The sequence below is a fragment of the Pyrgilauda ruficollis genome, unplaced genomic scaffold (assembly GCF_017590135.1).
Source record: "Pyrgilauda ruficollis isolate IOZ18807 unplaced genomic scaffold, ASM1759013v1 scaffold51, whole genome shotgun sequence".
NCBI lineage: Eukaryota > Metazoa > Chordata > Aves > Passeriformes > Passeridae > Pyrgilauda > Pyrgilauda ruficollis.
The window spans coordinates 4,163,390-4,186,089 of NW_024526711.1; the positions used below are offsets into that span (position 1 = coordinate 4,163,390).

Consider the following 22,700-nt stretch of genomic DNA (forward strand, 5'->3'; position numbering starts at 1 on the left):
ACAGAAATCTTTCTCTCATCCTTTCATTAAAGAGGTAAAAATTCTTGATGATCATTTGAGCAAGCAGAAGCACAGTGCTAGGAATCACAGATTTTAAAAACAAGTGATGCTGTTATTTGCATCACTAATGAAACTCAACTTGGGACACTAATCTAAACAAAGCTTAGTAGCTATAACACTACAGAAAAGAGTAATTTATACAGCTATTTAACAGAAACAAATCAAAAGCCACCAAACAAAACCACTCACTTGTTCTGGTCTGATCCAATAAGCATCTGAGGAATTCTGTCAATTAGGTGTTTCATAACCCAGTGCCAGTGCAGAGCCAGGAGTGACAACCCTGGCGGATCCGCTGTGACAGAGTCAGAGACGGCCCAGAACCGGTCCCGCCACAGCGAGCAGTACAACACCTAGAACCAGCCAAGGAGGTTACACAGCTACCCCTGCCCCAGGTTACACAACACTTCTTACTTCAAGCAGGAGAAAAGGCAAAACCACCATCACTTGTATTAACTGCAGAATCCCAAAATGTTTTGTATTTAGTGCTATACAACCAGGACTCAACTACAGGTTCTCCAAAAATAACACACCAGCAAGAGGAACCACAGCAGCCACAACCAACCAATCCCTGCACCAAGTCTACAATGTCAAGATTTCAGCAAAATGATATTCATGGTCTGAAAAGGGAAAGGGAGAAGTGAACCACCTCTGTAGCCTGCATGTCAAATGTCCAGGTTCAGACATTCTTATCACAGATAGAAATGGATACTCTGTTTATCATCAGTGGAGAGAAACAGGCACAGTTCATGCCATCCTAAACAAGTATTAGAGGGCACAAATACAGCCACTGAAACAAACATGATCGTTTGCCTATTGTTAGGCATATTCTGAATACAAACAGAAGCACTGCACTTTATTTCATGGCCCCTGAAACTAAAAATAGTTTTCTGCACACAATCTAATTTCACTTAATTTCCATAAATGTACTGGTGGAAAGTCTACTCACATCATGCGTGTCATCGTCACTTAAGGCCACCTGAGTAGACTTCACCCAGTGAAGTGCAAATGCATCCCAAAGTTCAAAGAAAGCAGCAAGGTTGACCACAACTCCATGAGGAAGACAGTCGTAACTTCCTGGATCTGAAGTTTGGGGAAGAGGAAAAGAAAGGCAGAGACTGAATATTCCAGCCACATCACATGACACATATGGGTCAACTTCTGATCACTAGAACCTCTCTATGATTGAGGAAAAAAACACAACCTGAAAAGATCCAAGAAATGAAGCAATAAAAGTAGCCCTTCATTATTTTCACAATTCTCTGTTACCTCTCTGCATTTTATACATATATTAAAAAACCCATAACGAGGGATTCCTTGATCAATTGCTTCTATGCAGCACACTAACTTGTTCATTAAATTTTACCCTTTGTTTTAGTAAAATTTCCTCCTTACATAAAACAAAAACACAGTTGAAGAATTTGGTTATTCTCATTAGCTAAAGACAGAACGCTATTCCAATTTCTCCCCACTGTTACCCTAAAGTTTAGTTAATTAAGAGAAAAATCATATTCACTGATTACCTCATAGAGGCAGGACATAAACAGTGTAGCCTAAGGTATATCTAATTTAAGAATAATGTGTTAGATACCACATTAGTCCTCATTTGACTGCTTTACATTCACGTATTCTCTCTTTGCACAACATGTTTGAAAATGTTGAACATTTTGTAACAATGCAAATGAACCATATTTCAAATTGATTACTGAACGAAAAGGAACAGCAAAAATCAACCCACTTTTGTGGAAATCTAGAGACATTCTTAAGACACTGTTTCTTGGCTTCTTGCTGGCAATCAAACACTTCTCAATGTAACTTCTTCTTTCTCGGTCAAGAAATAACACTGCCCTGAAGTAAAAATAAAGTTGTTGTCAATCCAGTACTGTTTTAAACTTTGGCCTTATGAGAATGGTGAACTATAACATGGCATTTGAACTGCAAAGTGACATAATATATTCAGTGTATTATGGAAGAAGTACGAGGTGCAACACAACTAATTGCTTGAATATGGTTTCTGTAGAAGCAAGTTTCACAAGGAGCAAATCCCTGACATCAGCAGGGAGAAAAAACCAGTGAGCTACTAAACAGATGCAACACATGGCTTGTAGGATATGTGTTGCATCTGTAGCAGGTGTTTTCTTACACTTTAACTTCAAAATCTGTGTACTTATCAATCTTATTAGGAAAAATAGTCAAAATCCAAAAGCAGGACAACTATTTAAGTTTTGTCAGAGATTTCACACTGCTGCTTCTGCCTCTTTAATGCTTTATCCCACAGTTCTGATTTGTCTTTGAAGTACTGCAGCCTGTATGGAATGCTGAGAGCTCTGCTCCTATAGTAAGTGATTGTGTTTAGCACGCATCTACAGAAAACAGAAGCAAAGAATTTAAATACCTGTACAAAAACCTCTGCTTGATATTTTAGACCACACCTATCAAAACCTAAAATCACACTTGGCAGACATCTCAAGTGTTTACTCAGCACTGGTTACAGGCACTGGACACTTTTACAAGGGTTTTTTTGTAACCCACCGATTTGCTGCAGACTTCAAAAGCATAAGTAGCTGGTCTGTGTGCTCCATTTCTGTATCAAAGTTCATAGAATTTCTAATGATCTCCAAAAACTGCATATTCCATCTTGGGTCCAGAGGCATCACATGTTCATCTGGAAAGGCAGACAAAACAGGACAGCAGTGAAACATTACTCAGTTCTCTTCCTGGTCCCCCTGCCTATGCAGGAGACATTAGGGAATGAAAGAAGCAGCCTAGGAAGAAGGCAGCCAAGCTCTCCCACTCCAGATAGCCAAACAGAAAAGCATTAAAGCTGACAGCAGGTTCTGTAAAACAGAACACTGACAACAAATTTAACAGGGGTTAGTACACTCAAACAGAGCTTAGACGCTCAAGTCTGGCTCACAGTCCAGGCAAGACAGCCAGGGCCATCCACGAAAGGCCCAGTGTCACTGTATGCAGCTCTCATGCATTTAACAAGCTTGGAAAAGAAGCCATAGGTCTGAGCTCCCCACAAAACACCAAGGGAAAATTACAGGCCAAGCCATGGGTTTCAGATGGACTAATACAAATCCTGAGGAAAAAAAGATCATACACTATCAAGTCAGAAAGGCAGTGAATGAATATTTGAATCACCCTTCAGAACACCACTCTGAGCTGCAGGAAGACATCTGAGTCACAGATACACAGCCAGGACTCATGGGCAGAGCACTCATGTCTAACTTGAATAGTGTGAATGCTTTTAATTGCCATATTTGCTGTTCTAGACAGCAAGAATGTTTGTATTTGTTGTAATTTCTTTTTTTTGTTGCTGTTTTCTTTGTTGTACTTTATTTTATGACAAACGCAACATATATTTAGAATTTAGCCTTTGTTTTGCTACATACATTTCCTAAGAAGGCTTGCAGTGTGTTCAGAGAAAAATAAAGGAAGCAATGTCTTACATGCATCTTTTTCAGGGGTACCTGTCATAATTGGCTGCAGCAACTTGATCATGTTACTGACTCCAGATGAGAGGGGACTGGCATAAAAACAACCAAGGGCTACAGCACCTGCTTCTAGCTGAATCCTCACTGAATCTGCAGGTGAAGAGGGGAGAACATGGGCATAAAAGAGTGTTTAGTACAAATCAAGAAAAATAACTTCAACTGAGCCAGCACAAGCAAACTGAATCAAATCTGTGCATCCACTTTGGCTATGCTGGTTGGTCATATTTTGTATTGTCTCCAAAAGGTCTTAAAAGCACCAGAATGTCACGTCTGAAGACATAAATCTTATAAAGAGTTTTAGTTGAACTAGTGATACTACATGTATCCTAGCAGAATATGGTTTGTGAAAATCCATTAATTTATACCTTCAAATCTTCCTCTCAATACATCATCTTTTTTTTTTTTTTCGGGGGGTGGGGGGTATTTTCTTTACAGTAAGAAAAAAAAGAGCACACTTCTCATTAATTTTTTACATATTTTCTACTTTAAGACCTACCTGCCTGAAAAAATGGCGAAATACAGAGGAAGCAATTAATATAAGGACAGCATATCTGAGATTTCAGACCATAAGAAAGAGCTAAATGTGTGAATTATTAGGACTAATGGCTGCCTAAATGGTGCATGAGTTTAATGTGATTAATTCTATAATTAAGTGAATAGCTCATCTCAGCTATTATCCTGAGTGTTCAGAAAACACTGCTTCAGGAATCTCAGTTCTGCAATTTCTTGGCTTTTTAAGCATTTGTATTTTAACACCAGATACACAGAAGGCATTTGACTACTTTCACTATTACTGAAAAAAATAGTGAAAAGGCATATTTCCTTACACAGTCGAAAAGCAGATCCAAAAGCAACTAATTCAAAAGTGGCACAAGTTACACATATGGCTGAATAATAAAGGATAATGTTTAGCCCAAATCTCCTTATTTTCCTAACATGCACAACCTGTTTCTGTCTCTCCCTGGAGCCTCCATGCCCTTGAATTAGTATGGATAGTTGAGAGTCTTTATAATTCATAATTTGGAATGGCCTGGATGTTTTCATAGAAGACTTAAGATTTGAGAAAACGTAACAACCCAGCCCTTAGACAAAACAAAGTTAAATGATTACCTACCAAGCACCTGTGGCAGATTTTTGGCTAAGGAGTTAAGCCATTTAACCCTTAATTTCCAGTCTTGATTGGTTGCCTTTTCTATGAACAGTTTCACTGAAGCCTGGAGAACTTCCATTTCGTCCATCCAGCTTCCATCTATCTCAACAGCACTGAACTTGAGACTCTCGGGATTAGTGGACTGCAAAAACTTCTCGAGATCTTGCAGAGTCACTGGTAATGTCCTGAAACACAAAGAAGTCCAGCAACCAAGGGCTCAAACTGCCAGATCTGGGAAAAAATATATATTGCAAGACAAGCTATGCAACCATCTTTAGGCATCAGTGTAGCAATGTAATGATCTTTCCTCCATTATTTAGCTTTAAAACCAGTTTCCAACTTCAAATCAGTTGGCAGTGTCTACTATTAGTGCGGAAACCCAGGGCACCTGGAATATTTTTGTCTGCTCTGGGGTGTCCTGACCCCCAGGGGAGCACTGACTTTGACCCTCATTCATGGAGAAAGTTTCCTAGACTTCAAGATAGACTAGAATCCACAAAAGTGGGAAACAGATGACACAGAGTAGTGTAGGTGTATATATTGGTGAGAAATTTAGGTTTTGGGATTTTTAGTATGTTGTGGATTAAAAGTCAAGTATTTGGAATGTATTTGGAAGACTTAAGAATAAAATAGTAAATAACTGAACTTTCATTTGCAGTGGCTGTATGGAAAGGTAACAGGAACACAGAGTATGACAATCACAATCTCTACCTGCACAATTTGATGAAGACAGGATTTTGCAATAAACAATGACACGCCATGACCAGTTCACATATATTGTTTCTCATTTACTAGACAAAAAAAAAAAAAAATTTCCTGCCTACCTTCCATTTCTGAGGTTTAGTCTATGCAGACAATACATCAGGACCTGCCCATCCCTCTGGACTGTGGAAAGGAGTGAGTCCTCAGCTGCAAACAGACCCGAAGGCAGGGAGTCTGGCCACAATCCCACTGCTAGCAAGGACTCACCCCAAGCGTCAGGGGAAGCCAGAGAAGAAGCATGCCTCGTAACCAATTCTAACACAACCTACAACAAACAACCAAAAAGCAGTTTAGAGTCACATTCAAACGTGTAACATGTATTCGAGCACCATAGCTCAGGAAACTCTTTAATTACATGTATTTATTATGAAATTACTAGACACCAAATCTTCTACAAACACTGTATAACGCACACAATAAAAGTACCAAAAAATTCCTACCAGAAGTGAAATAACACACTGTGCAGTTTCAAACAGGAAGTGAACGTGTCTACAGAAGACAGTGTGCACAGCGTTACAAGCTACAGATACATCAGTGTGAGTATCCCAAAGTCTCAGCTGAAGCTGAGACTGACAAACTGACAAACTACAAGCCTCAGAGTCTAAACAGGGTATTGCTTGGTTCATCTCTCCAAGAGCACCATCTTCATCAGTCTCTGTCTCAGGCACTTAAGAAACAGAGGATCTCAAGCACTAGCCTCATGAAATTACATTTTTTGCTTATCTAGATGATCTAAGAAAAGCTTTCAAATATAGGATTTTTACCTTTTGGTTAATCTGCAGTTGTTGTGAGCGGCCATAAACTTCCCAACAGGCTCTGTAAAAAGACTTTGCTAATCCAAAGCCTCTTTGTATTTGCTGCACAATTAATACAGCAGCCTGCAGCAAAGGTGACAAAGATGACACAGAACCTGTAAGATACATAGCAATTAGAGTGATACAAATATTTAGCAACTGTCAGCCCTTTAACGTGACAAACACCACTTAATGTGTCATGATGCAAAACAAATTTATCCTACTGACCTAAAAGCTGAATGGATTCTTCCCAAGGCTGATAAGAAAACCTGACAAGACTGTAAATAACAAATTACCAGCTTAAAATAAGACATCAGACAGCTGAGATGAATGAAACTCAGCTGCCAAGTACAACTTGTGCAAACCCTCTGTTTTGCTAATTTTCATTTTGAATACACTGGCTTCCCGATAGCAAGGGACAATGTGCCAGTGTCTGATGTCTCCTTACAAAGCACTGTAGTTACCACATTTCCATGACTTGGGCCTACTTCCTGGGAATGCAAAAAAACCAATTCAAAAGTACCTGATTACAGTTTTATGTGCTTACTTATATCAGCATATAACACAATAAAATAACCAGGTATATTCATCCAGATGTATGTAATAAGCCCATGTTGCTGAAGAATACTGAACAAACTTTTTTTTACCTGCTATTGCTTCCTTGGCTTCTGAATGCACAGCCAGAAGTGCATCACAGACACTGTCTCCAACTAAACCCAAACCATGCAGGAGTAGCTTCAAATCCAGAGTGTCCAATATATTTCCATCACTCTCCCCAGGAATGTAAATTTCAATCCCACGATTCCGCATGGCTCTGGATATTTCCCCATGAACTGGATCCATAGAAAGGAAGAGCCTGTTGGATATTAGAAAAGAATAATTCAAATTGGAAGGGGCCTACAACAATCATTTCCACTGCCTTAAATTCTTAAAATGTAATTTAGGTCCTTAAACTATCACTCTGGAACTACCAAATCTGCTTCTCCATGAAGTAAATTCATCTTCGTAAAAATGGGACACAGTATCTAGAAATCCAGAGACAGCTACTGAATTTAAACGAGAAATCCATATGAATAGTTATGCAATTAGACACAGATATTCTGCATGACTTCTAACTCATTATTATCTGAGTTATGTCTGTTTTATCATTTGCCCACTTACAAAGAAAAGTCAGACTATGCCTCTGAGCTATAAAGATTTTTAGAAGTCTTAGCAACAGCTTCAAATAAATCTGTGCTATTTAAAAACCGAAGTATCCAACATTCAAGTAGTTAACACTATCAACTGACGCCTTAAAAGCAAGGAGGAAAAAGTACTTCTGAGATACAATGTAGTGGAAACAGGTTTCTGAAAAGTCAAGAATGTTTCCAATTCAGAAGAACTATCAGAGGGTATCAGTCCCAAGATCCTTGTAATGAATTTGTAACAGGTAGGAATGGTACAGAATCCTGTTACGTTCTCCTTCCATCTTCCCCAGAGACTATTTCAGGTCTGAGAGAACAAGACTGTCTATTTGGGTGATTTGCTGGGGTTTTTTGAAGTCCTGTCACTGCAGGAAACTCAAATTTATATATGGGATGGAAAAAGCTGGGAAGAAAATTATTATGCCCATATACCAGCTTTCATAACCAGCATATCTCATGACTTCACCATCCTCAATGCATGCATCCTCAATTTCAGTGAAACAGGGAAGTGCTGGAGTCCTAAACTAGAAATGCAAAATCAAGCCAGAGGCACACTGCTATGAGTTTTCCTGTCTAATAGTTCGTGTTGCAGCAGGGACATAAAGCAAAGCCCCTTAAGCTTTCTTTTATATGCTCACCACAGTGCAGTTTCCTTCCCTGCTAGAAAGTGCCACTACACTACATGGCAAACTGATCAGCATTCAAAATATCAGAAAGACTGGCTCACTGATGACATCTGTATGCCAAACCTGCTATTTGGTAAAGGGGAAAAAAAAAAAAGGAGAAACAAACAGCAGAAATAAGTACCTGAAGTTTGGATGAGGAGCTATTGTAGGAATCGTGCCATCTATGACACCTCTCTCACTCATGGTCAGAACACCTCCTGGTTCAAGCAAAGCATTCAAGCGGTCCAGCACAGAAGGGCTGCATTCAAAACAAATTCATGTGGTCATAAAAAGGTACCAATTTGATCCCTTTCTATCTGAAATCAAAATGGTACCAACCTTAAGCAAAACCCAAACAGGATTTTAACTGATAATTACTCTATAAGGTAACAGGAAAACTGTCAAATGCTAAGCTGTCTGAGAAGGAAGTTACTCTTCCAGAAAATCTAAGTTATTGCTTCTGTGTATTATCAAATGCAAAATATTCAGTTGTGAACCACTCAGTAAGAGGCAAAGTCAATCAGGGAGGTCAAAGGGATCATTGACACAAGGCCAGTAAAATCTCTTACTTGCAGAAATTGACATTGTCCATTAAGAGCCAGTCTCCAGACTGCAGGGCCTGAACCAACATCCCATCTACCCACTCAAAAGTGCCATGGCTGTTGCAGTCAGCAGCCTGGGCCTGCTGCAGCTTGAAACACCGGAACTCTTCTACCAGGTGAGCAAACTCTGAAAGAAAATACATCTTACACTGAGACTTACATTAATGAAGTAGCTTCCAGCACCATTCAAGAAAAATAGCAGTTATTTTGTTAATAAATACATATGCTTCCTAATTTTGAGGGGAACATAACAGCAGAGGCTCCAGCTCTTCAGAAGTCTCCCACAGGCAAAATCCATACAAACAGAAAAGGTTTGCAAGCACAAAGAAATATAAAACAGATTGACACTTCACTCCCTAAAGAGATACTTTTCTGTATAACTTCTCCCCTATTAGATGAAATTTGATGCCTTATTTTAAATTATTATTAAAAAAAAAAAAAATAAGGAAAACGAACATACATACCTGCCTTTGTGTAAGAATTTATTTTGTTGTTTAGTCGCTGGATAAGTACAAGTATTCCCTCCAGTTTGCTCACTAATTCAGCCGTAACACTACCACCTCCTTCCCCCAGAGATTTGGGTTTGTAATTCAGGATGAAATTGCTCCAAGCACGCAGCACGAGTTCAGCATCATCTGCACAGAGCTCTGCCAGGAGCAGACTGTCCCTTACGAGTGTGCTCACAGCACTCTCCACCTTTTCCAAGAGGCGCTGCCACGGCCTGTTGATATCAACCTGCAAACAGGCCATTAGGGAGTTAGCTCGTGCAGAACACCATGGTGCCAAGGCTCCATTTACAAATACCAAACTCACAGCAGCCTGGCCACTGTTAGGTGGGAAGGAGAAGTTCTGCCATATTACCAAAACAGTATTTACCTGCTCAAATCCACCCAGGAGTTCAGTTGTATCCATTGCGCTGTTCATCGCCATGACCTTCAGCCGATGGCCGGTGAGATGGGCCAACAGCTCCACCAGACTGGTTTTGCCAACAGATGCTGGGCCCACCAGGATCACCATCCAGCTCATGTGCACACACTTCATTATAGACTCCAGAGACTGCAGTGAATGATGCAGAAGTGAGAGAGTTCTGCCAGAATGAGGAATATAGTTGCCCCGAGAAAGAACTGAATAACCGATCTGAAAGGGATGACACAGAGGCAAATGGAGTTTAGCTGTGCAAGTTGTTTCCTTCCCTGTCCCATCACAAAATCCCTTGCCAACAGTTTACCTGAACATTATATGGACTGATGTGAAAATCCCTGGTTCCTGTATACACATTGGCCTCCTGGCCAAAAATGTCTCTGTATACAGAAATAACCTAGAACAGTTAAAACAGCAAAAAGAGACTTATGAGTTCAAGTTATCCACTGCTCCAGAGATTCACCTCTAAAGGTTTACACCTGAAGTATCTTTTCCTCTCAGCTCCACAGCTGTATGACAGTAACTAACACTGTAAACCACAAGTTCCTTTAACTCAAAGTGCAGCAAGCACTGTGAGTGTGAGCTGCCCACAGCAACCCTTTCATTCATCACGGTTTCCTGAGACATGAAATATCATAAGCAATGTTTTTCTTTAACAAAGTAGTGGGATAGAATTTACTTCATAACAAGTTTCACAGAAAAATGTAACAATGTTACAGGGAGGGGACAGTAAACCCACGAGGAAATAGCCAGTCACATACAGCCAGTAACTTCAGTTTGACAATCTGACTTTCCAGTTTAATATAATTTAAATGGTGTGAAATTAAACAAAAGCATAGGATTTCTAAGCAAGAGAGGGTTAAGTAGGTAGCAAACATTATTATTTAATACAGAATCACAGAAGAGTATGATGTGTTTTAATTTCAGTCCTTTGTTATTCTACTTGCCTTCATTTACATCAGCTGTCTGCTTTTATACAAATTAAATGGATATTTCAAATGGCAAGGGGAGCATGTATCTACAGCCAACCACAAAACTCCAAACAAACCTATTTTTAATTTTTAAGAGATAAGTATCTATGAATGAATTGCAAGGTATCTTCAAAGTGGAAATCTATACTTGGATTTCTATAAATATATCCTGACCATCTGAAGAGAAAGGAAGGAGAACAATGGCTCACCTTTTCTTTGTCTTCTCTGGTTCTCATTCTTTCTCCATATACCAAAAACACATGCTGGCCTGGATCATAACATCCTGGTGACTGGTCAACAAGCATAAGCTGGCACCAGCGGAAAAGATCACGTAAGTTGAACTCCCAGGGTCCTCCTTTCTGTCCCCATTTTTTTTCAGCCATGACTTCTTTTTCAATCTGAAAAAAAAAAAAAACCCAAAAATGGGAAGTAATTAAAAAAATAACCTTTTATTCCATCCACAAGCTGGTCTTCAAATATGTTTTTAATGGCGATTGAACTTCTGCTTTGGCACTGCTTACAAGACAAAGACAACTGAAAGAGCAGGCTGGATTTACTTTGCTGAAGATATGTTAGGACCTAAAGCTTGATTTAGTTTGTCTCTACTGTTTCTCTTAATGCTTAGCTCAATTTTGCAGTTTACTCTTGCACTCTTATAAATGAATATGCAGTAAGATGCTGACACAAGAGATTTTACCTAACGTCACAGAATACCACTTTCTCCTGTATATATATGTTTTATCTTCTATGAAAAACAGTGCCTTGTCCAATATCAACAAAGCTTCTGATTGACATGGTTCAAGAATTTAGGCTTATTGGTGTCTTTATTTCCTCTGCATGTATTTCCATCCCTCTTTTTTTACCCACATGCTTCTCTATAAAAATGCTTGGAAATAAAACATTATACTTTTTTTTTTTCCTAATCTTACTGCATTCTGCCTACTTCTACAGAAAAGAAATTAAAATATGCTTACCTTGTTATTGAAAGCAACCATTTTAGCAATAATACTTTTATCAATAGCAGGAAACAATGTATTCCCAATAAACTTCATATCTTCTGCTGACAGTGGATCAACATACACCTGTAAAATCAAGAGAATTCAGTGTTTATGAAGTCAGAAATCTGTAAGACAGGATCATGATGTAGTTGAAACCAAACAAATAAGCTTGCCTGTGTAAATCTATTGAGGAAGGACTTGGGGAGACCCTTCCTTCCACCTCCTTGTCTGTACGGATTCTGGCATCCAAAAATCTTAGTTGTCTTGTGCTGCACATGAAAATTCATTCCCAGTTCTGGAACATAAATCTCAGCTCTGTGGTCAAAGCATGCATTAAGCCCCTCTAACACAGACTGAGAAGCCAGATTCAGCTGAGGAAGGAAAGAAAGATACAATGTTAATGCTCCACAAAACATTTTTGCATAATCTCTAGTCTAATAGTCTGGGATATATAGAAGGTAAAATTCCACTGCAATGCTGTTCTTGAACTAACACAAGTTATTACCACCAGCTAGACTGTTATTATACTGGAGCAACTAACACTTCCTTATGTTCACTTGTTATTTGTACTGTGTTTTTTCATTGTGATAACAAAACAATTCTCCATTGTAAAAACTGCATTTTCGGGACCTTTTTTCCTGAATTTATGTTCATGTGTTTGTGGCACTCAGAGCATTGTTTGTTTAAAATAAGGCAGTCTGAGCTATCTAATTAGTGGTTGTTTGAAGTGGCATTCTTCTCAACAGGGGGCTGTGATAACAAAACAATTTTCCATTGTAAAAACTGCATTTTCGAGACGTTTTTTTCCTGAATTTATCTTCATGTGTTCGTGGCACTCAGAGCATTTTGTTTGTTTAAATTAAGGCAGTCTGAGCTATCTAATTATAGTGGTTGTTTGAAGTGGCATTCTTCTCAACAGGGGGAAAAATGAGGTATACAAGGGGCTAAGGAACTGAAGGTTCTGCACTCTGCATTAATTAGAATGCATATTCCCAAGAAGGCAGATCTGTGCACACACATGCTTGAAAGCACTTGCTACATGGTACATGAACAAACCTGCAGTGGCAGGAAAGCTTATACTGGCAAGATGGAACTTTTCTCCATCTCCATTAAACCAGTAACCAATGCAGTATATGAGTCCCCAGAAAAACACCTTCTATTTCAGTGAAATTATACCCATAAAGGACATTTGTACTGAAATGTCTGTTGACACTCAACCCTAAAAACTTTCAAATGTATATCAAACCTATCCTTGGTTTTCTGCAATAATTTAAGCTGGGATTCAGTCCTTGTTCTCTTGTCTCACCTAGACATCACCTGTCTCCAAGAAGGGACGTCATCAGCACTCAAAGGTACTTATTCCACAAGCCAAATCACCAAATTTGCTCTTCTAGAACATTCCATTTTATTTGTCCCCAAACCTGAATTTACCTCATCTAAGACAATCCAGTGTCCAGCCTTTAATGCCGCTAACAGTGGTCCATCACGCCAGGCAAATTCTCCTCCCTTCCCACCTTCAACAGGCAAGTCTGTCCCAAATAAGTCTGTCACATCCTTTGGGAGTAAAGAACAGAATGGGGGAGTTGAGGAACTAAAAAAATTAACAGACATTCATAAACAGCATGTGTTAACTTTATTTAACATTTTCTCCCTTCTCTTTTAATACCTACACTTTTAGGTGTAATTAAAAATTTTCAGCAATTGCAAAATGCTGAAAGCTTTTCCATTATAGGACTCCAGTGACCAGGTGCAGTATTTAACAACAAAAATGTAAATTGCAACAGAAAAGCTAAAAAGCCTTAAAACTGTTTTTGAGTAACATTGCAGAAGCCAAGAAAAACACAGCAGACAAGGATATGCATGGCTTCACCTGAAAAGAAAAGAAATATCTGGGAATTGGGATTCACTCACAGAAGCTTACTGCTCTGTATTCTTCCCCCTCCCATTCAGTTTTGAGACCACTGAGACCAAGAAAGAAAAACTGGCATTTTAGACACAGTGCCAAAGAGAGCTGCACTTTAAAAGTTATACAAAGCTTCTACCCTGCCATAAACACCGAGTAATAAAGATAATATTTTATTCTACCGTTTGCTCAGACAGGTTGATTCGAACAAGACAGTTTCCTGAGGCTTTTGCCAGGGCAGCAACCAGGCTGGTCTTGCCCACTCCTGGTGAGCCCTCCAACAAAATAGGTTTGTTAAGCTGTAGGGCTCTTAACAGTCTCTGTGCATTCACTGCTGTAGTCCCAGCATTTAAAGCATAATCTGTCATGTTGTTCCTCTGAAGAACAGGGCCTAAAACAAAGGAAAGATAAACCAGAAAAAATTAAAGAATTAAAGAATGTTTATGCTGGAGGTGCTGACAGTGTGCCTCTGAATGAGCTCACTCTCCATGTAAATTGCTGATCCCAGTACAGCAAGCAGTGGAGATCCAGTTTGTATGCCATTCTCAAAGACGTGGCACATTCACTTTGTTGGACCCACAGCTGCATCTCAGCCCATCTCTACATATTTATACTGAATTGTGCAAAACAAACATATGGACATAGAATTTTTTTTGCCATGAAACCTCGATACCTTCTGGTTCATGACTTAAACTAGAGATCTATCCCTGAAAAAACATAAATGTGTTCTTGCACTTCAGTCATGTGTATCTAAACCTCAGAAGCACTCTTGAAAAATTGACACTGAGGGATACAATCCAGTCACGCTCCAGAATAACACATTAATCTGTTCCATACACTGCCAGTTCTGTGAAGGAACATCCCCTTAATTAAAAGTTTGCTTCTCCTTTACTGTTATTATGGCATACAGAGAGCACAGAGTTTGTCTGCCAAATTCCAGCCAGTACAGCTCCTTGGACATCACTCCCCCAAATGCGTAATACAGCAATGCTCATGTATATTAATCACCAATGCATCCTACACAAACTGATACCTCTTTACAAAGAGATTGCTCTTGTGAAGTAATCAGCAGAGGGGAGCTAAGCAATTTACAACAAAGCATTAGTTTGTACAACTTTATGCATGACTAACACAATCCATGAATGCCAGAAAGTTCGAATATCAACAATACAACATGAGGAACACACAGGTCTATATGCTAAAAACTAACCAACAGAGTTAGAAAGCTCACAGTTATCACTTTTTAGTCCTGTTATGGTATTTTAAGGAAAAGAAGCAGTGTTTTACTAGTTCCATTTACATTTTTTTTTGTCCCATGAGGAACTGAAATGCAGAGATTTCATGATTTTGCCAAAATTACAGCAAATCTTTGAGAGCCTAGAGCAAGGCATGGCATTAACCTCCATTCTGTTTAGCTCTGCACTCAGGACCCCTGCTTTCCATGCTTTGCACAAGGGCTAGGATGAGCTGCAGCTTTAGTTAGTGGAAGTTAACAGGCATTTTGAGCATGCAAAAGTGACAGAAAATTGCAACTCAAAATTTAAAAAAAGCTTTGTTACATCAAAAAAAAAAAAGTATATGAAAATTAGGCCATTAACTATTAAGAAGTAGTGAAAAAAGGCAACGAACAGATATGTCTTAATAAATGTGACTGAGCTGCAATCTAGACACTTGGAGGCAGAAAAGGGATTTTTCTACAGCGTAGAAATCAATAAATTGTTCTATGATGGTTCAGGTATCCTACTTAGATTTAGTGAATAACAAACCTACTACAAATATAATCACAGAATAAATGTCCACCCACTCCCACAGTCTCTTGCCTCTTGGAATAAAAAATGGGTGAATTCCCACAAAGTTGTCCATCCATACAAACTCTTTTTCCTTTGTTCTGTCATAAATCTTTAGTTCATTCTTCTGATAATCAGTCAGCTCAAAGAATTGACTCATTTTCTCATGTAAGAATGTCAGGCATTTCTCTCGAGCTAATAAAGCCGTATCAGCTGAGCAGGATGTTGTACCTGTAATTAAGAAAGTTAAGTGTGCTTCAAAACGTAACTAGGCACAATCATCTGATGACAAGAAACTCCATGTGCACACAGGTTTATATTTTATTTTACTGTTTTCAGTGCTCCCAGTACTATTTACCAGGGACAGATTGTTCTGTGAGCAACAGAACTAAGGATACCGTATTTCCAACCCCCTTTCTTCCACTGCCACAATCACCCTGATCCCTTACCACAGCCGCCACCCCCCCCCGCCCCAGGCTTTCTTTTCTGGCATTACTTGTGCTTTCCACTTTTACTCCTCTCCCTTATCTACTATTTATCAGCTGGGCCAGCAGCCAAACACACAAAGATGCATTCTCAGCTATGTGCATGGTACAGGCCAGCACAGACAGATGCTGACACGTGCAGTGGGAGATAGTATGTGCTCATGTGCTCAAGTACTGTATCAGCTCAGTAAAACCATGTCAAGTCAATAAAAAACACAGGTTTTCTTAATTTGTGTGCTAGCCTTTGTAATATCATTATCCCTGTGATTTACCTCAGCTTGCTCTATTACTCAAACCCTTGCTTCCAAAACACAGAAGAGGCACAATGACGTACAAATGGAAGTGAAAATGTCACCTAGAAGAGTCCCATGCTGCCCCAAAGCACTTTGTTTGCATTTGACTAAAAATATTAATACAAATACACACTTTAATATTTTCTGCTACCAAATGAGCACTGAAGACTTACCTGATCCTATTCCATCAATATACACCAAACATGCAGCATGGATAAAAGACATCCCTGAAGAAATGCTGAGGCGGCTGCATCCCTTGGCAGAACTCGACTCATTCTCTGCCATGACATTCATAAAATTAACCCAGGCCAAGATGTCTCTCACACTGAGAATACACTGGCGACCAAACTCTTGATTAGTCAGCCATTCAACAAAGTCCATCATGAGTTCTGCTATGTCTGCTCCTAAAAAAAAAAAAAAAAAAAAATAAAAAAACCAAACAAAAAAAATAACACAAAAACCACCAAATAAATCCGAGTTACAATTTTTTTGGTCACATCTACTACACTGTTGTAAAAACATCTTCAAAGTAGGTACAGCTGCATGAGCAATGTGGGTGGGTACTCTACATCCTAGAAACAGAGTAAGACAAGAGAAAGCTCCTGCCTGAGCTGTTGATACAGATCCTTTTAAATTCAGGTAACAAGACAGCATCACATGACTAAGACTAACAGTGAAGCTGCTGGCAGAAAGTGAAGTACCAGGTCCTTCAACACTCTATATTAAAACCAAGCTGGGACACTGAAGGGCTGGGGATAGTTCAGCTACCTGGATGGTGAAGTAAACACAGCCTTGAATTTACTTCTGGCTAGACATATAAGATACACAATGAAGGAAGAATGAAGTCCAGAATATATCACAATGTCCTCAGGGAGAAATGTAGCAGAAAAAGGGTGACAGTGGTGTACCTTCTGAGGAAAGGTTGGCAGCCTCCAAAATTCCTTATTTTCTTAGCAATAGTTGAGTATCAACACACAGAAATACCTACCCTTGTGGTTTATTGCACCCAGAGACAATCCTGGATGAAGATTGTGTTTTACAATCTGTATCAAATCATCGCGGCCATTGCTCTGTGGACACCATATTTCTGTAAATCTGTTGCGCAGCGCAGGGGAAAGCTGCAAACAAGCAGGGTGACAGATCAATTAAAGATTCATTACAACATCTTCCCTAAAGGCCAGTTAACAACAGCCTTGTAGGCACTGTACTTGTAAACAGTAAATAAAGTGAACAAGACAGATATTTCCGTCTAATTTTGACAGAGACACTTTGTAAGAAAATCTTTGAAATAAGAAGGATTTATAAGACTTCTAGTAGTGGCATCAATGCAGGAAATGGGTGGTAAAGAAAGCTCAAAAGAATATGGGGAAAAAGCTGAGCTGGCTTCCAAACACCAAAGCTCCATTTCATTTTAGGACACAGTGTATCAAACAATGGCTCTGTAATCTCCCTTGGCTTACAGAGGCAAACCACCACACAGAAATTTGCCTTCAATTACAACTTGTTTCTCTAATTCCTCTCTTCCTTGGCTGAATTGGTCAAACAAAAATTAGTAGCACAAATGCAATCCAGAGAATACATCCTTTTGAAACACATGGCTTCAATGTGTTCTTTACTTCAGAAACCACTTTAAATGGAGTACCCATCTTGAGTAAAAGAGCTTCTGCTTCTTTTTTATAAAACTAGCTGCCAACACTGCTTAAAAGTTGTAGGGTTTTGTTGTCTTTTGGGTCTTTTTAAACATGTTTTAAATCAGTTAATTCTCAACTTCAGAAACAATTTTTTTCATTTAATGAAAAAGCTTTTTTGGGATGTGATGTTTATTATTCACTAAGAAACACAAGAAGACCATCACCTTCTGAATAGCATTAGGGAGAAAAATCTGCTACATAACTTTGTACTACCCCAGAGAGCTGGATTTACTTGCTTCACAAGTCACAGTTCCTGTACTTGAATATTCTATATATCAAGCGTAATTAGGGTATTTAGAGGCCTGAAACTTCCTTTGACATTTTTCTGAGTATTCATTTATAATGCCAAAGTGACAACCCACAGAAGTGGCAGAAAAGAGATTCACCCCAATCCTCCTTTAGAGCGATGAAGCAGATGCCAACTAGAAAGCACTGGATGCCACAACTGGCATGATGCATTTCTGCACTGCACCTTCAACCACTTAGTGGTCAGTATGACCAGAAGATGCATGCTGTATTCCCAGATGTTTTGGCATTTACCTCTTTTTTCCCAAAGTCACCTCCTGGGTTCATGGTTGCAAGGATACGGAATTTCTTTCCTGCAACTAACAGTTCTACTTCATTCTCCTCATCATCTTGGCCACCTTTTTCAGCAAGTACCAATGTCTTTTCAGCTTCAAGAACACTAGAGAGAAGGTAAAAAAAATATTGCTTAAATTTTGCTCCACACTTCAAAAGATCACTTGAAATTTAAAAAAGTACTAATTGGCCTGGATAAACTTTTCTTTACTCAATATAATGGGTAACAGAAAATACTAAAATGAGGGATACTGCTGCAAACAGATAATGAAGTTGAATTTGTGTTTTAGTTCTTCTGGGGTTTTCTTTACACACACACACACAAAAGAGAGGAATAACTAGAGTTTGTTCCTGGGATTTTACAAGGTACATAATGTCAAGAGCTCACTGGCAGGCTAGAAACATTAATACCATCTTAAGATGGTAAGCCAGAGATTTTACTTTCAAGTTTTATTTGTACCATTGTCCTTTTTGGCAAGAGAGCAGCTCACCTAAGCCAGGAAACAAAAGTGCCTAAAAGAAGTCAGGTTTACCCCACTGATGTTTGGATAATGAACAGACACAGTGAGGATGCTTAGTACTACCACATTTCAGACATACCTGTTAAGCCGCTCTAGTACAGAATCATCAGCTAAAGAAATCTCATCAAGGAGGAAAAAACCCTCCTCCTTCATTGCTAAAACAAGAGGTCCATCACACCACTCAAAGAGTCTAGAACCATCAGATTCCTCCTAAGGAATGGAAAAGAAAGTGAGAAGTGGTAACTGCTACTTTTTTCTTCCATGGTCACACCATCCAAGCTATTACTGGTGCAAGACAAACCTGCTCCTTGGACCTCTGCCTGACTGGTCGCAGCCCTCCTAGGAAGTCTGACGTCTCCATGTGCAGGTGGCAATTCACTGAGTACAGCTTCTGATTTGCTAAGGCTGCAAAGATCTGACAAATGGTGGTTTTACCACACCTGCAACCAAGTAATTTAATTAAAAAGGATGAATTAAAAAATAAGCAAAACCAAACAGCCAGTTCACTTTGGACAAGATTCATACTTTCATTGAAGAGCCATGAGGCAAAGGCCCAACTTGCAAATTTTCTCCTGCTTCTTTCCTTGAAAGAAATGCATGCAAAATGAAGCCATTTTTGGCACAACTGTTGCTGACTTGCACAAGAGGCCTTTAATTAAATTTAAATCAATACCTTCATTGATGGATTTCTGCATGTTCAAAGTCAAGTTTATTTCAGCTTGCCCTTACAGATACTCAACCAGCCTAACATTTCACTGAACTGGAAATGCTACATGTCTAGACCAAGCCTAAGTCTGAGGGAATAAACTGCTGAGTATCTAGTTTTCATTTACTACCCAAGTAAATTTTCCTTCTCTCTTTTTTTGCATTTTTCTTTCCTTCTCTTCCATAAAAATTTACTCTACAAATTTATAACTAGCACAAGAGCAGACAGTATCTACTTCCACTACCTCCACTACAGCATATGAAGTGGCAAAGTGGTAGCAAGACTATATTCAAGCTCATAAAACCTGCAAATTGAATGTGCTCTCAAAGAGAAAAATGCCACAATACCCCAAAAGCATCCCCTCCTGTGAGGCACAGTGAGATTCTACAGGGCACCTTGTCAGCTGGGGACAGAAGTCAGTTCACTTTCATTTTACTACTGTTATGTAACTTCTGTGTAGTTACACAATGAAGACAAACCCATCAAAGACACAGGTTAAATGTGATGTATCTGCTTCCACTCAAAAAGGAACTGTGAAAAACAGCAGCTGCAAGTCTACCATGAGACAGACTCAAATCAAAAGATCCCAGATCAAAGCAGCACAGAAGTCCACATAATCATTTCGTCTCAGCAGCTGGTACAGCACTACCAAGAGCATCATAAAAGGTAAAGTTACCCAGTGTCTCCCACCAGCAGTACTGGTTCACCAAACTCCAGTGCTCGTCCCACCAAAATGGCAAGTCTCCTCATCCCTTGAGTCCAGACAACATGGCTAAAATCTCTGTCCATCACTGACATCCACGTGGAAGATTTAGCTGCACAACACAAAGCAATCCATCAGCTTCAGTCACATCTAGAGATCTACCAGTGGGGTCCCCTCTAGGAAACTCACCCAGTAGCTTTTTCACACTTTCCCCTGAGAAGAGAGACTCAGGATAGATTTTTTTCTTGAAGTGTTTTTCAATGACATTTTGAATAACATCCACCTCCTCCTGTTTCCTGACTCTGCCTGCCAGAAGCATAAAACCTACAAAACAGAGGAAGAGAGAAAGCAATTACTACCTGGGTAATCAGCAACAAAAACTTACACTTAAGAAGTGGGGACTGGAAAGCAACTCTACAGACACTTAGAAAAGCCGGGGCAGCAGAGCTCACCATCATTTGCTAAGTGCTGAAGCCAGTCATACTCCTTCTGCAGCTGCTCTGTCAACCTGTACCTCTCAGCCCAGCGGAACAGGTCCCGCAGGGTAATGAATCCGTGCTTCCCAGCAAACACCGTCGAACCTCTGCGGTAAGACTGCCACAAGAACAAAATGTGAGCTATTTTTTCATCAACCTGTCCAAATACTTCAGGCAAAGCTAATTGTCCCTCTCTGCAGTGACATTGCAACAAGAAAATTCTATGAATAACTAGAAAAAAAAGTCCAGTAGAGTCACAACATCTAAACGCTATCTCCTTTTAGGCAGGTATTTGATGAGCACCAGGAACTAAATAATTTAGATCACGATAATTTAAAAAAAAACAAACAAACAACTAAGAATAAAATAGGTACCTGGAATAAAACAAAATCCAGCTTGTGCTGCAGTAATTGCTTTTAAATACAAGGTAGTTTTAGCTACATACTAAGTGTCAAATATCTGTTGAATATGTGAGTATCCAAACATATCCAAAATTGCTGCTGAAAAATAATACTAAATTTCACATGACCCAAAAACCCCTACAAATCCAATACTGTGCTTTTGCTCCAGGGCAAGGGATAATTCTACACATTAAATCCCAACGTGTCTAGTTTTTTGGTTTGTTCTTTGGGTTTTGGGTTTTTTTGCTCCTAGCTTCCTCTAAAATCTGGCATCACCTTCCCTAATCCTAATCTTAACCACCGAAAATTAGTATCTTGGTGGGTTCTCTCCATGGTTCAGGATTTTAAATATCCTTCAGCCAACAATATCTCCCCCTCGAAGGAACTTGCATTACTTTGTGCATGTTATTTTGAAGCATGTTTGCATTTCTTATACTAACAGAAAAAAAGACTCTCATACTTGCAGGTCTAACATGACTTTGACAAGCTTGCTGCAGTAAGAAGGTGGCAAACTGCATCGCTTGTGAAGGATGGTTTCCAGTTCAGAACTTGGCAGTTCATCAAAATGCAGCTCCACAAAACGATTTCTGAAGGCTCTGGACAAAACCTAAAATATGAGACCATGCTACTGTTTGAACTTTTTTCTTTGATATTGCTCATAGATGTTCCCCATCACATCCAAAGGAAATAAAGATAGTGTTATAGCATACAAATTAACACATACACACCAACATTGAAACAAAGCATAAGAGACAGTCTGGATGAGGACAAAAGCTTTAAAATGGACTGGGTCTTTTAAGGGCATAGGCAGATAAGCATGACAAAGCCACAAGCTCACTCTCTCTACAATGGGAGTATTGGAAGTGTAAAAGTGATAAAACTTTTAGGCTGAGACAGCTTCATAGGTAAAGTAAAAGGTGCATTTGCAAGCAAAGCAAAATTAGCAATTCATTCATCACTTCACATCAACAGGCAGTTATTCAACCAGGTCCAGGAAGTAAGGGCTTCATCACACACTAGAGTTACTTAGGGAAACAAACACTGAACTCCCCTTCTTCCTCCCTCTCCCCCCAGTTCTGACTGCTGAGCACAGTGTCATATGATATGGAACATCCCTTTGGGCATTGGGGTCAGCTGTCCCAGCTGTGTCCCCTCACAGCTTCTCGTGTGCCCCCCACCTACTCCATAACTACATGGGGCAGTGTGAGAAGCACAGGAGGCCTTGAATCTGTGCGAGCTTTGCCCCGCAATAATTAAGACATCCCTGTGCTATCAACACTGTTTTGATCAGAAATCTAAAGCACAGCACCATACCAGTCACCATGACAAAAATTACCTATTCCAGACAAAAAACTGTACAAAATGGACTTCTACAGCCTAAGTAGAATCTCTTTTCCAGTGCTCTTGGACAAGAAATGCTGATTCAAGTATAATATACGTGAACCCCGGTTCACTAAATCACTTAAATCTCAACGACCTAAAATTACTTAGAAATTCTGTATATCCATGAAACAAGCAACTCACTAAACAGAGCCAACCTCAACTCTCTTC

General features: G+C 39.4%; 1 protein-coding gene across 2 annotated transcripts in view; it reads right to left on the reverse strand.

Annotated features, from left to right (window-relative positions):
* The window catches only part of MDN1 (midasin AAA ATPase 1), a 92,442-nt gene that overhangs the window by 38,920 nt on the left and 30,822 nt on the right, over positions 1-22,700 (reverse strand). The window contains exons 26-54 of one of the 2 annotated variants that reach the window (XM_041480352.1): positions 21,610-21,756; positions 20,725-20,866; positions 20,462-20,596; positions 20,246-20,384; positions 19,165-19,303; positions 18,943-19,073; positions 18,304-18,448; positions 17,061-17,190; positions 16,246-16,476; positions 15,328-15,525; positions 13,690-13,898; positions 13,036-13,158; positions 11,778-11,975; positions 11,581-11,688; positions 10,816-11,004; positions 9,943-10,032; positions 9,591-9,851; positions 9,179-9,449; positions 8,682-8,841; positions 8,255-8,371; positions 6,911-7,119; positions 6,234-6,379; positions 5,532-5,734; positions 4,672-4,892; positions 3,534-3,647; positions 2,590-2,722; positions 1,796-1,905; positions 1,007-1,140; positions 250-410 (exon numbers count right to left, since the gene is read on the reverse strand). In XM_041480352.1, the coding sequence (XP_041336286.1) occupies positions 250-410; positions 1,007-1,140; positions 1,796-1,905; positions 2,590-2,722; positions 3,534-3,647; positions 4,672-4,892; positions 5,532-5,734; positions 6,234-6,379; positions 6,911-7,119; positions 8,255-8,371; positions 8,682-8,841; positions 9,179-9,449; positions 9,591-9,851; positions 9,943-10,032; positions 10,816-11,004; positions 11,581-11,688; positions 11,778-11,975; positions 13,036-13,158; positions 13,690-13,898; positions 15,328-15,525; positions 16,246-16,476; positions 17,061-17,190; positions 18,304-18,448; positions 18,943-19,073; positions 19,165-19,303; positions 20,246-20,384; positions 20,462-20,596; positions 20,725-20,866; positions 21,610-21,756 (4,694 nt within the window). Of the gene's footprint in view, positions 1-249; positions 411-1,006; positions 1,141-1,795; positions 1,906-2,589; positions 2,723-3,512; positions 3,648-4,671; positions 4,893-5,531; positions 5,735-6,233; positions 6,380-6,910; positions 7,120-8,254; positions 8,372-8,681; positions 8,842-9,178; positions 9,450-9,590; positions 9,852-9,942; positions 10,033-10,815; positions 11,005-11,580; positions 11,689-11,777; positions 11,976-13,035; positions 13,159-13,689; positions 13,899-15,327; positions 15,526-16,245; positions 16,477-17,060; positions 17,191-18,303; positions 18,449-18,942; positions 19,074-19,164; positions 19,304-20,245; positions 20,385-20,461; positions 20,597-20,724; positions 20,867-21,609; positions 21,757-22,700 lie in introns of both variants that reach the window. The other variant, XM_041480351.1, reaches the window with a different exon arrangement.